Below are 14,084 nucleotides of genomic sequence, written 5' to 3'. Positions count from 1 at the left end.
GGGGTAATTGGCTTTCCCGCATTTTTTGAAAAACAAAGATACCTGTGCCCACGCCAGAAGGTAGAACCCAAATACGAACCCAGGTCAACGTTTTGCACTTTCGTCCTTCTCATCCTGAGCCTCTTCATGGGGCATGTTCATAAAGTGTTTGCTCATAAAAACCAGACCAGGGTTAAGATTACCAAACTCTGAGAGACAATTAAATTGAGAATTTGTTCATAAATATTAGATACTAAAATTGCCAGTGGGAAATATAAGAATTCATAAGGGATTCATCCCTGTGCATTTTGGTAGAAAACAAAACCACTCTTCTATGAGAAGAGCTCTGTCACTGCTTTCCCCATAGGTATAAATACCTGCTTCTTATCTCTGAGATCTTACATAGCTGTCAGCATGCTTCTTGATTAATAGTTTCGTTTTTCTTCCAGATCTGATTAAAATTATTATGGTTCAAACTTAATGCAAAGCTTATTGCTATGAATTAATTTAAGATATTTTGTCATGCATGTTCATATAATCTTCACAATAAAATTCCATTGCTGCCATGGCAATTACTGAAGACAAGATTTTCATCAAAAGCCCTAACACTGTATTACATTCAGGTCCCTAACACCTGCTCTGTAATTAATAAAGGACCTAACTAGGGACTGTATTATCTCCCAGATATGTTTAGTTGAATAATAGATATGTTATTGCTAAGGATAGTAAATGAAATTATGTGATGCCCCGCTGACTGCTAACTTACTTCCAGCATGGCCATGCCATTAGTTTATTCTGTCTAAGCAATCTGAAAGATGATATGCCAGACAGAACAGCTGAAGGAGGTAATCCTACCCATGCAACAGGAACCAGAAGTCATTTCAGGTACAGTGTTTCAGGGCCAGTAATGTTTCCATGTAACTGTGGACTGACACTACATGATGTCAGTATTCCTTGTTTTTAATGATGTTTCTTGCCAAGATTTTCTGCTATCTCAATACAGCCTTGGGAGCAAAATGCAGATGTGCGGTTGAGAGCAGACCAGATCTCTTCCCATGTTAGTCATGGGAAAACTTTGCTCCTCAGCATCAGGTGAACACCTCTGTAGAGATACCCAAATGTAGAACTCTTAGTGCAAGACATTGGTACCTGGTGCCATTTAAGATATTCTAGGTGATTTGAGATTCCCACATGGGATTGTCCATCCCATATTGCACTGTCAAAAGCCATTGGAGGTCTTCCAGGGAAGCGTGCTCTAGAAGACACCAGACACTTATGTTTAGATAACCGAATTGAGTTCCTAATCTCAAATCAAATTCTGCACTATGAGTCCCCTCTTCTCCTTACATAGATAAAAGTAGTAGGGATGCTGTGTCTGTAGAGCCAGGAAGATGTTTCTGAATGAAAAAAAAAAAAAAAGTGGTAAAAATACAAATTGACCTGGTTTGGAAAATGTGATAGGTGCTCAAGAAGGAGATCCGAGTTGTTTCTTTCTTCTCTTTAGAGAAGTTTCCTTGTTACTCCAAAACAGAAGGCTTACAATCCAGATCTATTACTTTATTTTCCAGGTAATGGTTCTATGTTAGAGAGTCAAAGCCAGTCAAACAAAAAGTAGTGAACAGTTGAAGAGACTCTGTCACCAACAGCTGCACAGAGGAGTCAGGTTGTGACTGAGTCTTTCTTAGTGAGCCAGGAGAACCTAGTCCAAAAGTTGATCTTGGGGAGCAGGTGATTGACTCTTCTCGAAACATAGCCTTTACTCAGGATTTTTTCCCTGATCGCTCATAAATCTGTTTATTTCCAAATTATCCAGGCTTCCTGTTGACTGAGGCAGAATGGGAAGTGTTAGTTTATGGACTGACTGATAAAAGGAGATTTTTTTTTTTTAATTTGACACATAGCATCATTATAGAATACAGTTATATATAATTTCCTATTTTGTATCCAAGCACAGAGGAGCCAACTGGAACAGTTCATACATCAAAAAACAAACATGAACATTGAAAATCTACTTTTATAATTACCCATTTTTATATGACTGTAGTCTTAAGACACATACAGGGCTAAACTTCCACTCTTGTAGATGCTGCACCAAAATATAATATTGGAACATTTCTCCTGAAGATTATGAGTCTTGAAGGAATATTTTTTTTCTGGATTGTAATATTCTTTGTGGCCTTTTTAATCTATCATTTATGTACCTTAGTGATGTTACAGTTGGGATTTGTGCTTTAATAAGAGCTTTCTAGTTCAGAGGCTCTTTTTCTCTCCATTTTCTTTATCCTGCAGTGATTTACACAGTGTTTATGACATTAGATTTTAATATATTATGTTGCCACAAATAGAGATTTCAGCAGAACACAGGATCCTGCTTTCAGACTTCACTGATTATTTTGCAATTGTGTGCCATGTCCTGGAACATTCTCTTTTGTACTACTTTGAACATGTTTTATTACATGTGTATATCCCACGGTCTGACCTCCAGATAATCTTGGCTGTACCTGAATGGCAGCATCAAGCCATTAGTTGCTTTTCAGATACCAACCACATTCTAGTGTTTGAAAATGTTCCCTGGAATATCTTGGTAAATTAGCAAGCCTGTTTAAAATGTCGTACAAAAATATCGGCTGATTTAGGACTGAGTTGGAATATCTTTCACCAATCTCAAAATCCATCATCCTGTCATACTGTGAAGAAAGTAGTTGGTAAATAAACCCTTATTTGAAGAAGGAAATAAGCTATCTAACAGACAGGATAAAGTAGGGAAAAAATAGAGAGATAGAAAAAATAATGAATGAGAAGAAAAAAGATAACTTGAGATTATTTCTTCTAAATTGCCTCACAGACAATTGGTTCTTTCTTTCTTTCTTAAAAACTAAGAAATAAATTTCATTTTAGATATTTATCATACATTTAAATTACCATGCTGTTTGCTGTTGCTTCCAGCAACCATTTGGAAAAGAAAATATAGGCTCTTTTTAACCAAGACCATTCTCTCCCCTTTCCCACACACCTGGTGCTCTCAGATTGCTCACAAAAGCAGAGCTACAAGAAACGATCTTTTTCCTTAAAAGAGCAGTTGGAAGAGCTGCCTTTGTAGGAGGGAAGTGTAGATAATGGGCTTTTCTAGCAGTTTGAAGAAAAAAAAAGAGAAGCAGGTCAAGTTTTTGGACTTTCCTGACTTGGAAGGGAGCCATTAACCATATGGCTTTGTATTCCCTGCGCACAGTGCTGTGCAGCCTCCCATTAGAGACAGATGGTGCGATAGCTGTACACGAACAGCAAAGCTTCCAAGACCCCAGCGCTCCAGCTGACGTACACTGCGGTTACTTCAATGGCAGGGGATATTTCATGTTATGCCTTTGGTATGTTTCTGCCTTTGAATGAAATAATCCCTTTAGTTTTTAATTGACAGGAAACTCAAACCCACAAGATGGAAAAAGAATGCATGACAGTGTATGAAAGAAGGAGGAAATGCTTCATTAAATTTTTGCCTGAATACAGCAAGAATTTTTTTCATTCAAATCCCAACTAAGTTGAGCCTTTAGAACTGAAAGTTTGAAATTCCTTGTGTCTATAAAATGTTGGGTTTTTTTTTTCTTTCTTCCAGGACTGTCTAACCATATTGATATCTAAATTTGTTAGGCACTATTCTGCTTATCATGACATTTCCTGGGGTATTTTGGTATTAACATCAGCAGAACACGTTTTTAAAGCCTGTGATGAGGTGATACATGCCCATATCCCACATAAAGCTCTATTGTGATTGACAGAGTTCACAACCTGAACTCTGCTTCAGCCTCTCAAAGAGCATAAGGCTCTGTCTTCTATTTCATGGAGAGTCCTAAGTTAAACTGGGTATATGGACTTGGAATAAGGACCAAAATGTCACTCCCACTCCACTCAGTGCTTTAGTCACTAGGCTAAATTTATTTTTCCTCTTGCAGATCCTCAATCTGACAAGTTCTTTAGGCCTACTTAGCATGTATAGCTATCCCAAAGAGATACAGGTGTTTTCCACTTCCCATTGTTTCCCTGTATTTTTCATAGCAGGGGAAAATGCATAACAAAAGTGCAAAGTGAATGACCCAAGGGACATACCAGTGCTAGATCTGACAGTAAGTAGAGGGAAACATAGGATACAGGACTTAATCTGTCATAGAAGTTCTTTGGAGCCATCTACCTCCATCCATTGACTGTGTAAAACAGGTAAAATGGTCATTTTAAGTGGACTGAATTCCCTTTAACACTGGTCTCCTCATCTGAAATGTTGCTGTAGCAGCAGTTAACTTGTAAACTGAATTAATCCAAAAGAGATTTAGGAGCTTGATCACTTTTAAGTGATCACTTTTAAGTGATGAAGTCTACTTCCATCCACACATGTATACATACAGAGTTTGTCTTCATTAATTTTCACTGATTATACCTCAGGAAACACAGGATCCTTCTGCATTTGACTTAAGCTGGAATATGCATGTTTTATATATTATCCACTGTGTGATTTACCAAACAGCTTTACAGAGCACAGCAGGATTTCACTTGAATGCACTCTGTAAGTAGATGACGTTGCAAAGAATCCCAGCTCAGTAAGTCCCAGAACCCAACTGGAAGATACCATGAGCATGATGATTCGTTCTGATATCTGTAGAAGCATTTTGCATTGAGAACTACAGAAGTAACTGTGGTTTTTAATGTATGTATTAGTTACTAGGTGAAGAGAGATTTCAAGATATTGAAAAAATTAAAACGATTGGCAGCACATACATGGCCGTGTCAGGATTATCACCTGAAAAACAGGTAAGAGAATAGTCTTATTTAAGAAGCAAAGCTTTTTGTATGTTCCATCATTCATATTCAAGAACATTACTGTTATCTTTCTGATATTCATAGAGCTGTCTTTTCTAAAAGGAAATACACATTTGGGGCTTCTGGCAGAAAACAGTTGCACTTCTTGATGAATTGAAATGCCATCTTGTGTTCAGAACAAGAACCATATGGATTCTTTCCTCAAATTTAGGCTTATAAGAGAGAAAAAAAAAATCTCCTTTCAATCACATTGATGTGAATCTAGAGCAGGTCTATCTATATCTTTGGACATAAGCTAAAGTTACCACTGTAACTCAGACCAGAATCTGGCTGCCAGCCTTCAATAATCTATGAGGAGAGAGGATCTATTAACTGACAGCATACTTGGAAGTGTAAGGTTGCATTTAAACATTTTTGTGATGATGTAGATGTATATCTACAGACAGCACAATAAACTGAATGTCAAAAAGAAAGCAGACTCATCAGTTCAACTGAAGAACATCACAAAGCCCGAAGTCTGCATGCTGCCCTCATTGCAGAGGTGCAAACCAACCTGGGGGAAAAAACAGCCGCAGAGAACACATGCACAGTCACAGCCATAAACCTCAGACAAATCAGATGAGAGACATCCATTCATAATTACAGCCAAGGATATGCCTGAAAGTGGAGTCTTCAAAGGAAAAAAGACAAGGCTCTAAAATACATCCAGCAAGAAGTCAGCTGTTGCTGAAATTTGTCTTGCTTGGCAACCAGTGCCTCTCCCCAGGGAAGAGCACCACAAGAAAGTGTGTGATGCCCCAGATCAGTCATAGAGTGGGAATCAGATCTGCCCATGGTGATTGCAAGTGCCAGAAAAGCAGAAGCCAGATTAGCATGAGCTTTATAAACTAGAAAATTTCCATTGTTTTTTTTTAGAATACATTATACAACATGTGGAGTGTAACTAGCTGAGCGTCTCCCACCTGCAGAGTAACAACTGATGCTGACAGCTAGAAATCCACAAAACTAGGCATGCATGAGTTTTTTCTTTGCTCCAACTCAAAATGCTTCTGTGCGGAGATGAGCAAAGAAGGACTGAACATCAGGGAGGTAGCTGGTTATAGCTGCACAGCTCCTCTTCTTTTGCCTCTTGATGTGGGTAAAAACTAAAACCTTTGCTGCATTTCCAAGACTCATCCTTTTTCTTGAATTATAACAGCCTAATAGAGTGTTCATGTATATTTTAAATATACTTATCTTCATATATACATATCTATCACCTTGTCAGCATCTAAGAGGTGAGGATAAGGACAAAGCATGGATTGAACAGAACAGGGTGATGCGAGGGAGATGCTTATGTTCAGGATTAAACACTGAGGCTGATGAAAATTGCAAAGGGATGGACTGCATGACCCAGGTGGGTTCTTGCGATGCTTCTTTCCTGTGGACTGGAAATTTGTTTGATGAAAGAACTGGTTTCAGAATAGATGAGATGACATCATATTATTATCGAGCCAAAACCATGGCTGTTCCTTACTTCACTGCCCAGAGAAACAATTAAGGAGTTTCCTGTCTTCCCTTGACATTCTCTGCCCCACCATCTGCTCTGTTGGTATTCTGGAAAGACCAAAACCCAGTCTTTGTCCCCATCTGTATACTGACTGCCCTGCAAGAAGGGGACCCCAGGGGAAGGAGCAGGGAGTGACTTGACTGCTCTGAGTAGAGGTGATTAATGAGCTGTCGCATAGCCTTTTCTCTCCCACTTAACCAGTCCCAGGTTGCCCAGCTTGCCCTGTTGTTCCTGTCACTATTCAGCCCCTGAGGACACTGGAATTGGTGCTTTTTCTGGATGACAGTTTCAGCAAAAAAGAATTATGTCTTTCACTTCTTTCACTCTAATTCTTGCTTGCATGGGTCATCCCTGGTTCTCACCAGTTTTTGTCCCTTGCACCTAAGCTAGCTCCATCCTCTCTACACTTTCTTTCTCAGCCTTAGATAGATTTCACATGCCTTATTAATTCCCATGATTACCTGTCAGATTATTGACAGGAAACTACTTTCTTTGGTACTTCATGCTAAGCTTCTCTGTACCCAGGTATACAAGTGTTGTAATATAAATGGGAAGTATTACCGTTAATAATACCCTACTTCTCTTGGATCTATATGTTGAGACATTCAATATTTGGTGCTTGTTAGGGACAGGTGGGAGCTGGGTAAATTGCAAAACCTTTCTAACATATTGGTTTATAACTTACTCCTCAGCAATGTGAAGACAAATGGGGGCATTTGTGTGCTCTGGCCGACTTCTCCATAGCTCTGAATGAAAGCATACAGGAGATCAACAAGCATTCATTTAACAACTTTGAACTCCGTATTGGTAAGCATTAGTTCAAACATGAGAATTAAAACGTGATTTTTTCTGCGAGGATTCTGCTCTGTAAGTGCACCCCAGGAGCATTGCAAGAACATGTACACTTTAAAAGACTCCAAATACTGTACCCTCTGTTTTCAAATTTACTTCATCCCAGGCAAAGTCAGAAATAAGAAATACTCTGTTTGCAAAATATGGGCCCTGATTTCAGGACTGCAGAAGTTTTAAGGTTTAGTGAAATGTGAATGCTTAATTAAGCAAGTCTAGCCAAAAGCCACTAGATATAACACAAAAAGTGAACGGGGCAGCCCAGACCCAACCCCAAGCTTGATACTGGCTTACACAGTCTCTAATTAACCTCCTTGTCTTATATTTTTCTCCAGTAAAGGAGTAATAGTAGTTTATCCTAAATCCTCTGTAGTGTGTAGTACTTTGGTTTTGCATAAAAATTGAATTCCAGTTCTGACCTAACCTGTCCCAGTAGAAGCAGCTCTGAATTGCTGCGATGGGGAACCTATTATCCTGGATGGTTAGTAGGATGGGACATGGAAAGATGGCCTGGATATACGGCACATGGCAGAAGCAAATCTGATGGCTTCTCATGCTGACTGGTTCACTGGCCAAAACCAAAAAGCAGTCAGAAGAAATATGTCCTTTATTGACAACCCTGCCATAAAAAAGCTGAAGTATATTCATCAGTCGCAGCATGGAGGGTCACAGCATCACTATCTGTGATCTGCACTTCCTAAGAATTTTGAACAGAAAACTCCCAGATCCCAAGATTTCTCAGAAAGCATGCAACCACTCTTAGTAAGTGTGGATCACTTGCAAAGATTTCATAAAGCATAAATGCAACAGTATTTGGAAAACATTTCTATCACCAATTTAAAAATATATTATTTAAAAAAAAAATCTACAAAACTAAGCCCCTTTTCCCAAAGATGTGCCTTTCACTATCACTAAATGTATTATTGAATTACTATTGGAGAAAAAAAAATAGTGTCTTCTATATTATTGCTTGTCTTGAATTTATGCAAAAATCTTACAAGATACAATCTTTCAATAACTTTGTAGAATACTTTAATATTTGCACTTCACGGAACATAAGAATGTGATTTCTTGACTGTATAGAACTAACAAGGTTGCCTTCAACAAGCGTAGACCCAGAAAGATCCTTCCAGAAAGATCTTTCCTGTGACACAAGAATCAGTTCACAGGAGCTTGGGCAATAGTGTGCGTAATGCAGATGATAAGTGAGTACTGTGGTTCCACTGTGACAGAGCTCCTGTAAAATAACTCTGTGGATATCACTTTTCACGTGTTCTAGTATTTCTGGCCTTTTTTTCTTACTTTCTTTGTATATACACCTCTTCTTTAAGCTTAGAGATAAGTGTATCTGAACCAGGCTTCATCTGGTTCTTAAGTGCAAATATGGTTTTCAGACATTTTTGTCTGACTAGTTCTTCTCAATATTTTTTTTTTCTTTTTAAATAGGGATTAGCCATGGCTCTGTGGTAGCAGGAGTTATCGGTGCTAAGAAACCCCAATACGACATCTGGGGCAAAACGGTTAATTTAGCAAGTCGAATGGACAGCACAGGTGTTAGTGACAGAATACAAGTGCCTGAAGAAACGTATCTGATCCTGAAGGACCGGGGATTTGCCTTCGACTACCGAGGAGAGATTTATGTCAAAGGTATCAGTGAACAGGAAGGAAAAATCAAAACATATTTTCTTCTAGGAAGAGTTCAACCAAATCCTTTAATCTTACAACCAAGAAAACTGACTGGACAGTATTCATTAGCAGCTGTTGTATTAGGACTTGTACAGTCTCTTAACAGGCAAAAACAGAAGCAAATCCTTAATGAGAACAATAATTCTGGAATCATAAAAGGACATTACAACCGGAGGACTTTGCTCACTCCCGGTGGATCTGAGGCAGCAGCCCAGGCAGAGGGGGCTGACAAAACTGAATTGCCATAATCAGCATTTTGTTTGTGTTCTTTTTTTTTTTGTATTTCTTTTATATATAAAAATAAATATATAAATAAAAAAGTTTAATTTTTTTTAGAAGAAGTGTGATTATTTTCTGGTGTGGTATTTCTATGATATTCAAATTCCTACATTTTAACAAATGGTGCAGCATCTCTCCCCCCAGTTTTGATTAACCTCTGAATGTCTAGACATAGTAGCTGTAGGCCACCACTCTGCTGTACCAGTTACCTGGAGAAAGAGATGAGAATAAACCCCCGACTGAAGAGATTTAGAGCATAAATTGGTATAGGGAGTTAATCATGGGGAAAGGAGGCAATACTGTCCACACTTTTGGGGTGAAAGCAAAGGTATAAGGAGATTGAGTAGGTTCTTCTCACCTTTAGTTGTCTTCAAGTAGAGTTATATGCATCTAAGCTAGTTGTCTTGTGTCCATAACAGCCAGAGAAAAGCTAGTTAATATAGCCAAAGGATTTTAAAGTGTATCTTCTGGGAGACAGATGAGCTGGATTTTACCCTAAGCCCACTGGTTTCATTGAGTCCACTGGCTGTGGGCTGTTAAAACAGCCTAAGATATTCTCCTCACAAGTGAGTAACTGCACTGTAGAAGGATAAATTTTGTGTTGGTATCCACCTGACCTCTTGCACTCATGCCAGGAGATCAAAGCTCTCCTGTAGGCACAATGTCATATCTGTCAGTTCCATTTGGAGGGCTTAAATGTACTATGATATCTTGACCGGCACAAGACGCCTATGAATGGATGACAGGATTAGACTTTGAATGATGTGTCTGGAGTCTACAGCTAAGTCTATTGTCCAGTCAAGGAATTCTGTGTTTTTTACCAAAAGAAGGGCTCTTTGAGGTTGTAAAATTAGTACACGCTGAAGTACAGGAGGAGATAAAGCTCACCGCTGTACTCCTACTCAGTTGCCTCAAGAGGGAGAGAGGCCAAGACTAAGGATACCCCAAGTTATTTGTGTGCCAGCACAGACAGTCCTGCTGGGCTGCTACAATGGCACACCTAGGTGGTTCAAGCTCAGGGAAGATAACTTTTGGGGGGATGGCTAATCAGGTTCCCCTTGGAAACAGTAAATATATATCACAAGTTCCTATATACATTGGTGGTATGATTCATACTGAGCTGTAAAGTGCACAAATGAACCTCTTATCAAATCTGTATGCTCAAAGGAGATAAGTTTGTCTCAGTAAATATTATCTTTAAAATAAATCACAGACGGAAGCAGTAGGACCTGTAATCACATGACAATCCCCAGACAAGACTCCACACAACCAATACAGTGCAACATATGGATTCTCTGTAAATAGGGGTCTTGCTTTATACAGGCCATTACCCAATCCTTAATGAAAACTGGGGTTTCTTGGGAGCATCACCACTGGACCAGGCACATTTTTTATAAAGACCGTCAGCATGGCTAGGAAATCATGATTCCTACATTTTATGAGACACCATTGTTTACTAACAAAAAAGGCACAAAAAAGTGAAAGTGTTTAGTTGTAGTAAGATAAAAATAATGGCTTTCACTGTAAAATAGCCTGGTGAATGGGTATGTGGGGCAAAAATCTAAGCAGTTGCGTAGTGTCTTCAGAGACAGAAAATAATAAACATGACCAAATAATTTCAGAGAAAGTTGTGTCACTGAAGAATGAGTCTGAGCACAGAAAGCAAAGCAGTCTGAAATGTTAAACCCAGTGATGATGCTGCCAGTAACTGAGCTCTCATTCCAAACTGATTACTCCTTTGAATCCTCACAAATGTCATTTTTTATGCCACATAGGGAAAGCTGAGCCCCTCAGCTCACCCAGGCCAGTGCTGATACTATAAGAGATTAAGACAAGGAAGGACTAGCATCTGAAGCAGTTAAATTAATTTTATATTTACTCTGGTATTTGAGGCACTGAAGAAGAAAATTTTGGCTGGTTTAAACAGCTCAACAACAGCTGTCCCCTCCTTCCCTTCACAGCTTATTTCTGAGCTGGATGTGTTCACTTCTCCTGGTTCTCTAAACATTTAATTTGTGCTAATATCCCAGCTGAACTGGTTTTCTAATTCTCACCACTGCTGCCAACCTCTGTAATGGCAATTAGGGGTGAGTGGAAGGTGTTAACTAGATAATAGGATTGGGGACTGGAGCTGTGAGGGCAACTTCACTGCTCCCTAGCACAGGCCCAAATCTCCAGCTTCTTATCATAGACACGGATGGTTTTCTGTGTTATCCCTCTCAAAATCCCCATTAGCATAACTGTATTCCCAAGCAAAATTGTCTGTTAATGAAGCCTGGATCTGTGTTGACCAGATAAAGAGTTTGTTAAATCAGCTCATTGCCATGAATAATTCTTTAGAGAGGAATTTCACCTGTGACTGCCACAGGTAAATCCCTGCTTGGGAATATTTGTCTATATGGATGGCTATTTGTCACCCTAGCAATTACACTACTTGTTCCTTTTCCAAGTGTGATGACCTTAAAGGTTCAGCAAAGCTATTTCTCATTGTAGCATCTCTTTTCAGTGGAGCAGTAGCTATTATTTATGCTCTCAGTCTTTTAGTTTTACTCCATGACTTTATGGTACCATTAGAGTATTCAGCTTTCCCTCACAACTCTGTCTTCAGGGTTTCTTGTTCATACAGGATAAAATTGCTCATACGAGAAAGACCTATAAAGCCAAAACACCTGGTTAATATCCTTTGAAACGTGCATGTCTGGATTAATAAGGGTAAATCGCCTTGATACTCTAACACTGGCCAAACCAGCTAGTCAATATTGAGAGCTTTCCCCATTGTAGAATCATAGAATCATAGAATTGTTTGGGTTGGAAGGGACCTTTAAAGGTCATCTAGTCCAACCCCCTGCAAGGAGCAGGGACATCTCCAACTCGACCAGGTTACTCAGAGCCTCATCCAACCTGGCCTTGATGGCCAGGGGTGGAAGAATTAAGAGGAGAAAGCTTCAGTAGAAACTGACTACACTCTCTGATGTCACCTTATTTATTTCTACAAATGTGCACCACAGAAACAAACAGCAGCCAGCTGCTTGCTCAGAAATTTGTACCTTGGTCCCTCCAACAAGCTCCATGCCATAAGCTCTGCTGACTTAAATGTTTTCTAAACAAACAGGCTGAAATCCACAGCTTTCCTCTCTGAAAAGCAACATGCAATCAACTACATCAAGGGCAGTTTATGCCAGCATTGAAGGGCTCATCCTTAATCATTAAAGCAGATGGAATATTGACTGTCTGGACAATAGTTCTGTACCAAAATCATTACTCTGTAATACTCCAAGTGCATATTTGCAAGCATCATTTCTATATTCCAGCAAAGATAGTATCTGTGGCAAGAGTGCTTGTTTGCAGGGTAGTGAAAAAGCTTTAGTGTTGATTAATTTATGCTGTTCACCGCTTTTAGTAATACCTCTCCAGAACGTCACAGTTAGGTACTGATACTTGTCAAGGTATCTACTCTTAGCTCACAGTAAGACTCAAGACAGAAGAGACTTTACCTCTACTGAGAGCAGTGTGATAAGTGTGATATCATTTAGAAGTGTGTGCTGAGAAAAAAAGCAATTTGAAAAATAGCCCTTGCACAGAGGGGGAAAATATCCCTCACTCTCCTCAGCTTTAATTCATTTCCAATTGCTTCACAGTCCTTTGCATATTTTGAAAAGTGCAGGAAAAAAAAAATCATATCAAATCATTTTCTCATTAGCAGAACTTCAGCTGCCTTTCCTAAGTGCAAGGGGAGTCAAGGAGTTTGTGCAAACACACAGCACAGCAAAGGTGACCGATAGCCAAACGTCCCCTCACTGCACGCTGTCGAGCTGCGGTGCGGGGGGCAGAGAGCCCGGCTCCAGCGCTGACTTGATGAACACGCGGTGAAATGATCAGAGGAGCGGGAAATAACCACATTAACCATCGTCGGTGGTACAGGGTAAGCGTCATAATTGCACAGCCAACTTATTAACCTCACCATCAATCTTTTTCTGTTGCTCAGTGGCAGTGACACGATTAAGCGGCTGTGGTTTCCCCAGCTCTGTGCTTTGCTGGAGGAGGGGAAAAAAAATCTGACAGCAGAGCAGACGGCAGATGGGAGGGAAAGGGTAAAAATTCAATATGTGTATCTCTAGGCACTTGAAACTTACTGCAGCTCAGTTAGTATTTAAGGAATGCTCTCATTAGCTCTCCTGTTAGAACAAAGTATTTCCCTGGTTTACGTGACTTTAGCATAACAGGCCCATTTTTTTTTTAAAAAAAAAAAAAGTGGGGTTTTTTGTCCATTTTCCACTAAGCTCTTGTTTAGGTGATGGCTGACAGAGTTACAGAGCCATCCAGAGACTGATTCATTCAGCTCTTTCGTGTGAAAATGACAGGGATGTGCAGGGCTGGTTAGACAGCTGCTCCTGTAAAATGCCACTCGTACTGCTTCTCTTCTAACCCAGATCTCCCTCAGCTGAAGGTGGCATTTTCTGGCTGATGAATATGTTAATATTGATACACTTCATCTCTCTGCTTCAGATCCATGTGTCTTTTGAGGGTCTTGAAATTAGTGCCTCCTTCAGCTTTGCAACATCAAAAAAAAAAAAAAACCAAACCAAAACCACCACTGTCGCTACATCTTAGCTGATTTGCTGACAATCTAAGGTTCTAAAACAATTTACATATGTGTGAAATGACTTTTGATTGCAAAACTCACTCCCAGCAGCAGTGACATGGGATACGCCAAGGGATATTTTCACAGCAACAGGATATTAAGTATCATTTTAATTAACTCATCAGTTACTTAAAATAATAAAAATACAACAGCCTCTTCCTACTCATCTTTTCTCACAGAGACTATTGTGACAGGCTGTCAGTTTTCTATGTTTCTGCAAATCACCAAGTAATTTTTCTTCAGAAGAGTGATCATCTCCTGTGGATGTGCCCAGATCGATGCGCTAAAGCTCTG

The 14,084-nt window shown here is 39.5% G+C and overlaps 1 protein-coding gene across 2 annotated transcripts in view; it reads left to right on the top strand.

Moving 5' to 3' along the window:
* The window catches only part of ADCY8 (adenylate cyclase 8), a 133,680-nt gene extending 124,487 nt beyond the window's left edge, over window positions 1–9,193 (top strand). For both annotated transcript variants that reach the window (XM_086741280.1, XM_086741279.1), the window contains 3 exons: window positions 4,684–4,776; window positions 7,027–7,141; window positions 8,630–9,193. In XM_086741280.1, coding sequence (XP_086597406.1) covers window positions 4,684–4,776; window positions 7,027–7,141; window positions 8,630–9,117 — 696 coding nt within the window. In that variant the 3' untranslated portion in view covers window positions 9,118–9,193. The remainder of the gene's footprint in view (window positions 1–4,683; window positions 4,777–7,026; window positions 7,142–8,629) is intronic.
* The last annotated feature ends 4,891 nt before the right edge of the window (window positions 9,194–14,084 follow it).

Source organism: Chlamydotis macqueenii, chromosome 2, assembly GCF_036417535.1.
Source record: "Chlamydotis macqueenii isolate bChlMac1 chromosome 2, bChlMac1.mat, whole genome shotgun sequence".
NCBI classification, from domain to species: domain Eukaryota; kingdom Metazoa; phylum Chordata; class Aves; order Otidiformes; family Otididae; genus Chlamydotis; species Chlamydotis macqueenii.
Note: the sequence above shows the minus strand (reverse complement) of the source record. Positions and strands in the feature narration are given on the sequence as shown.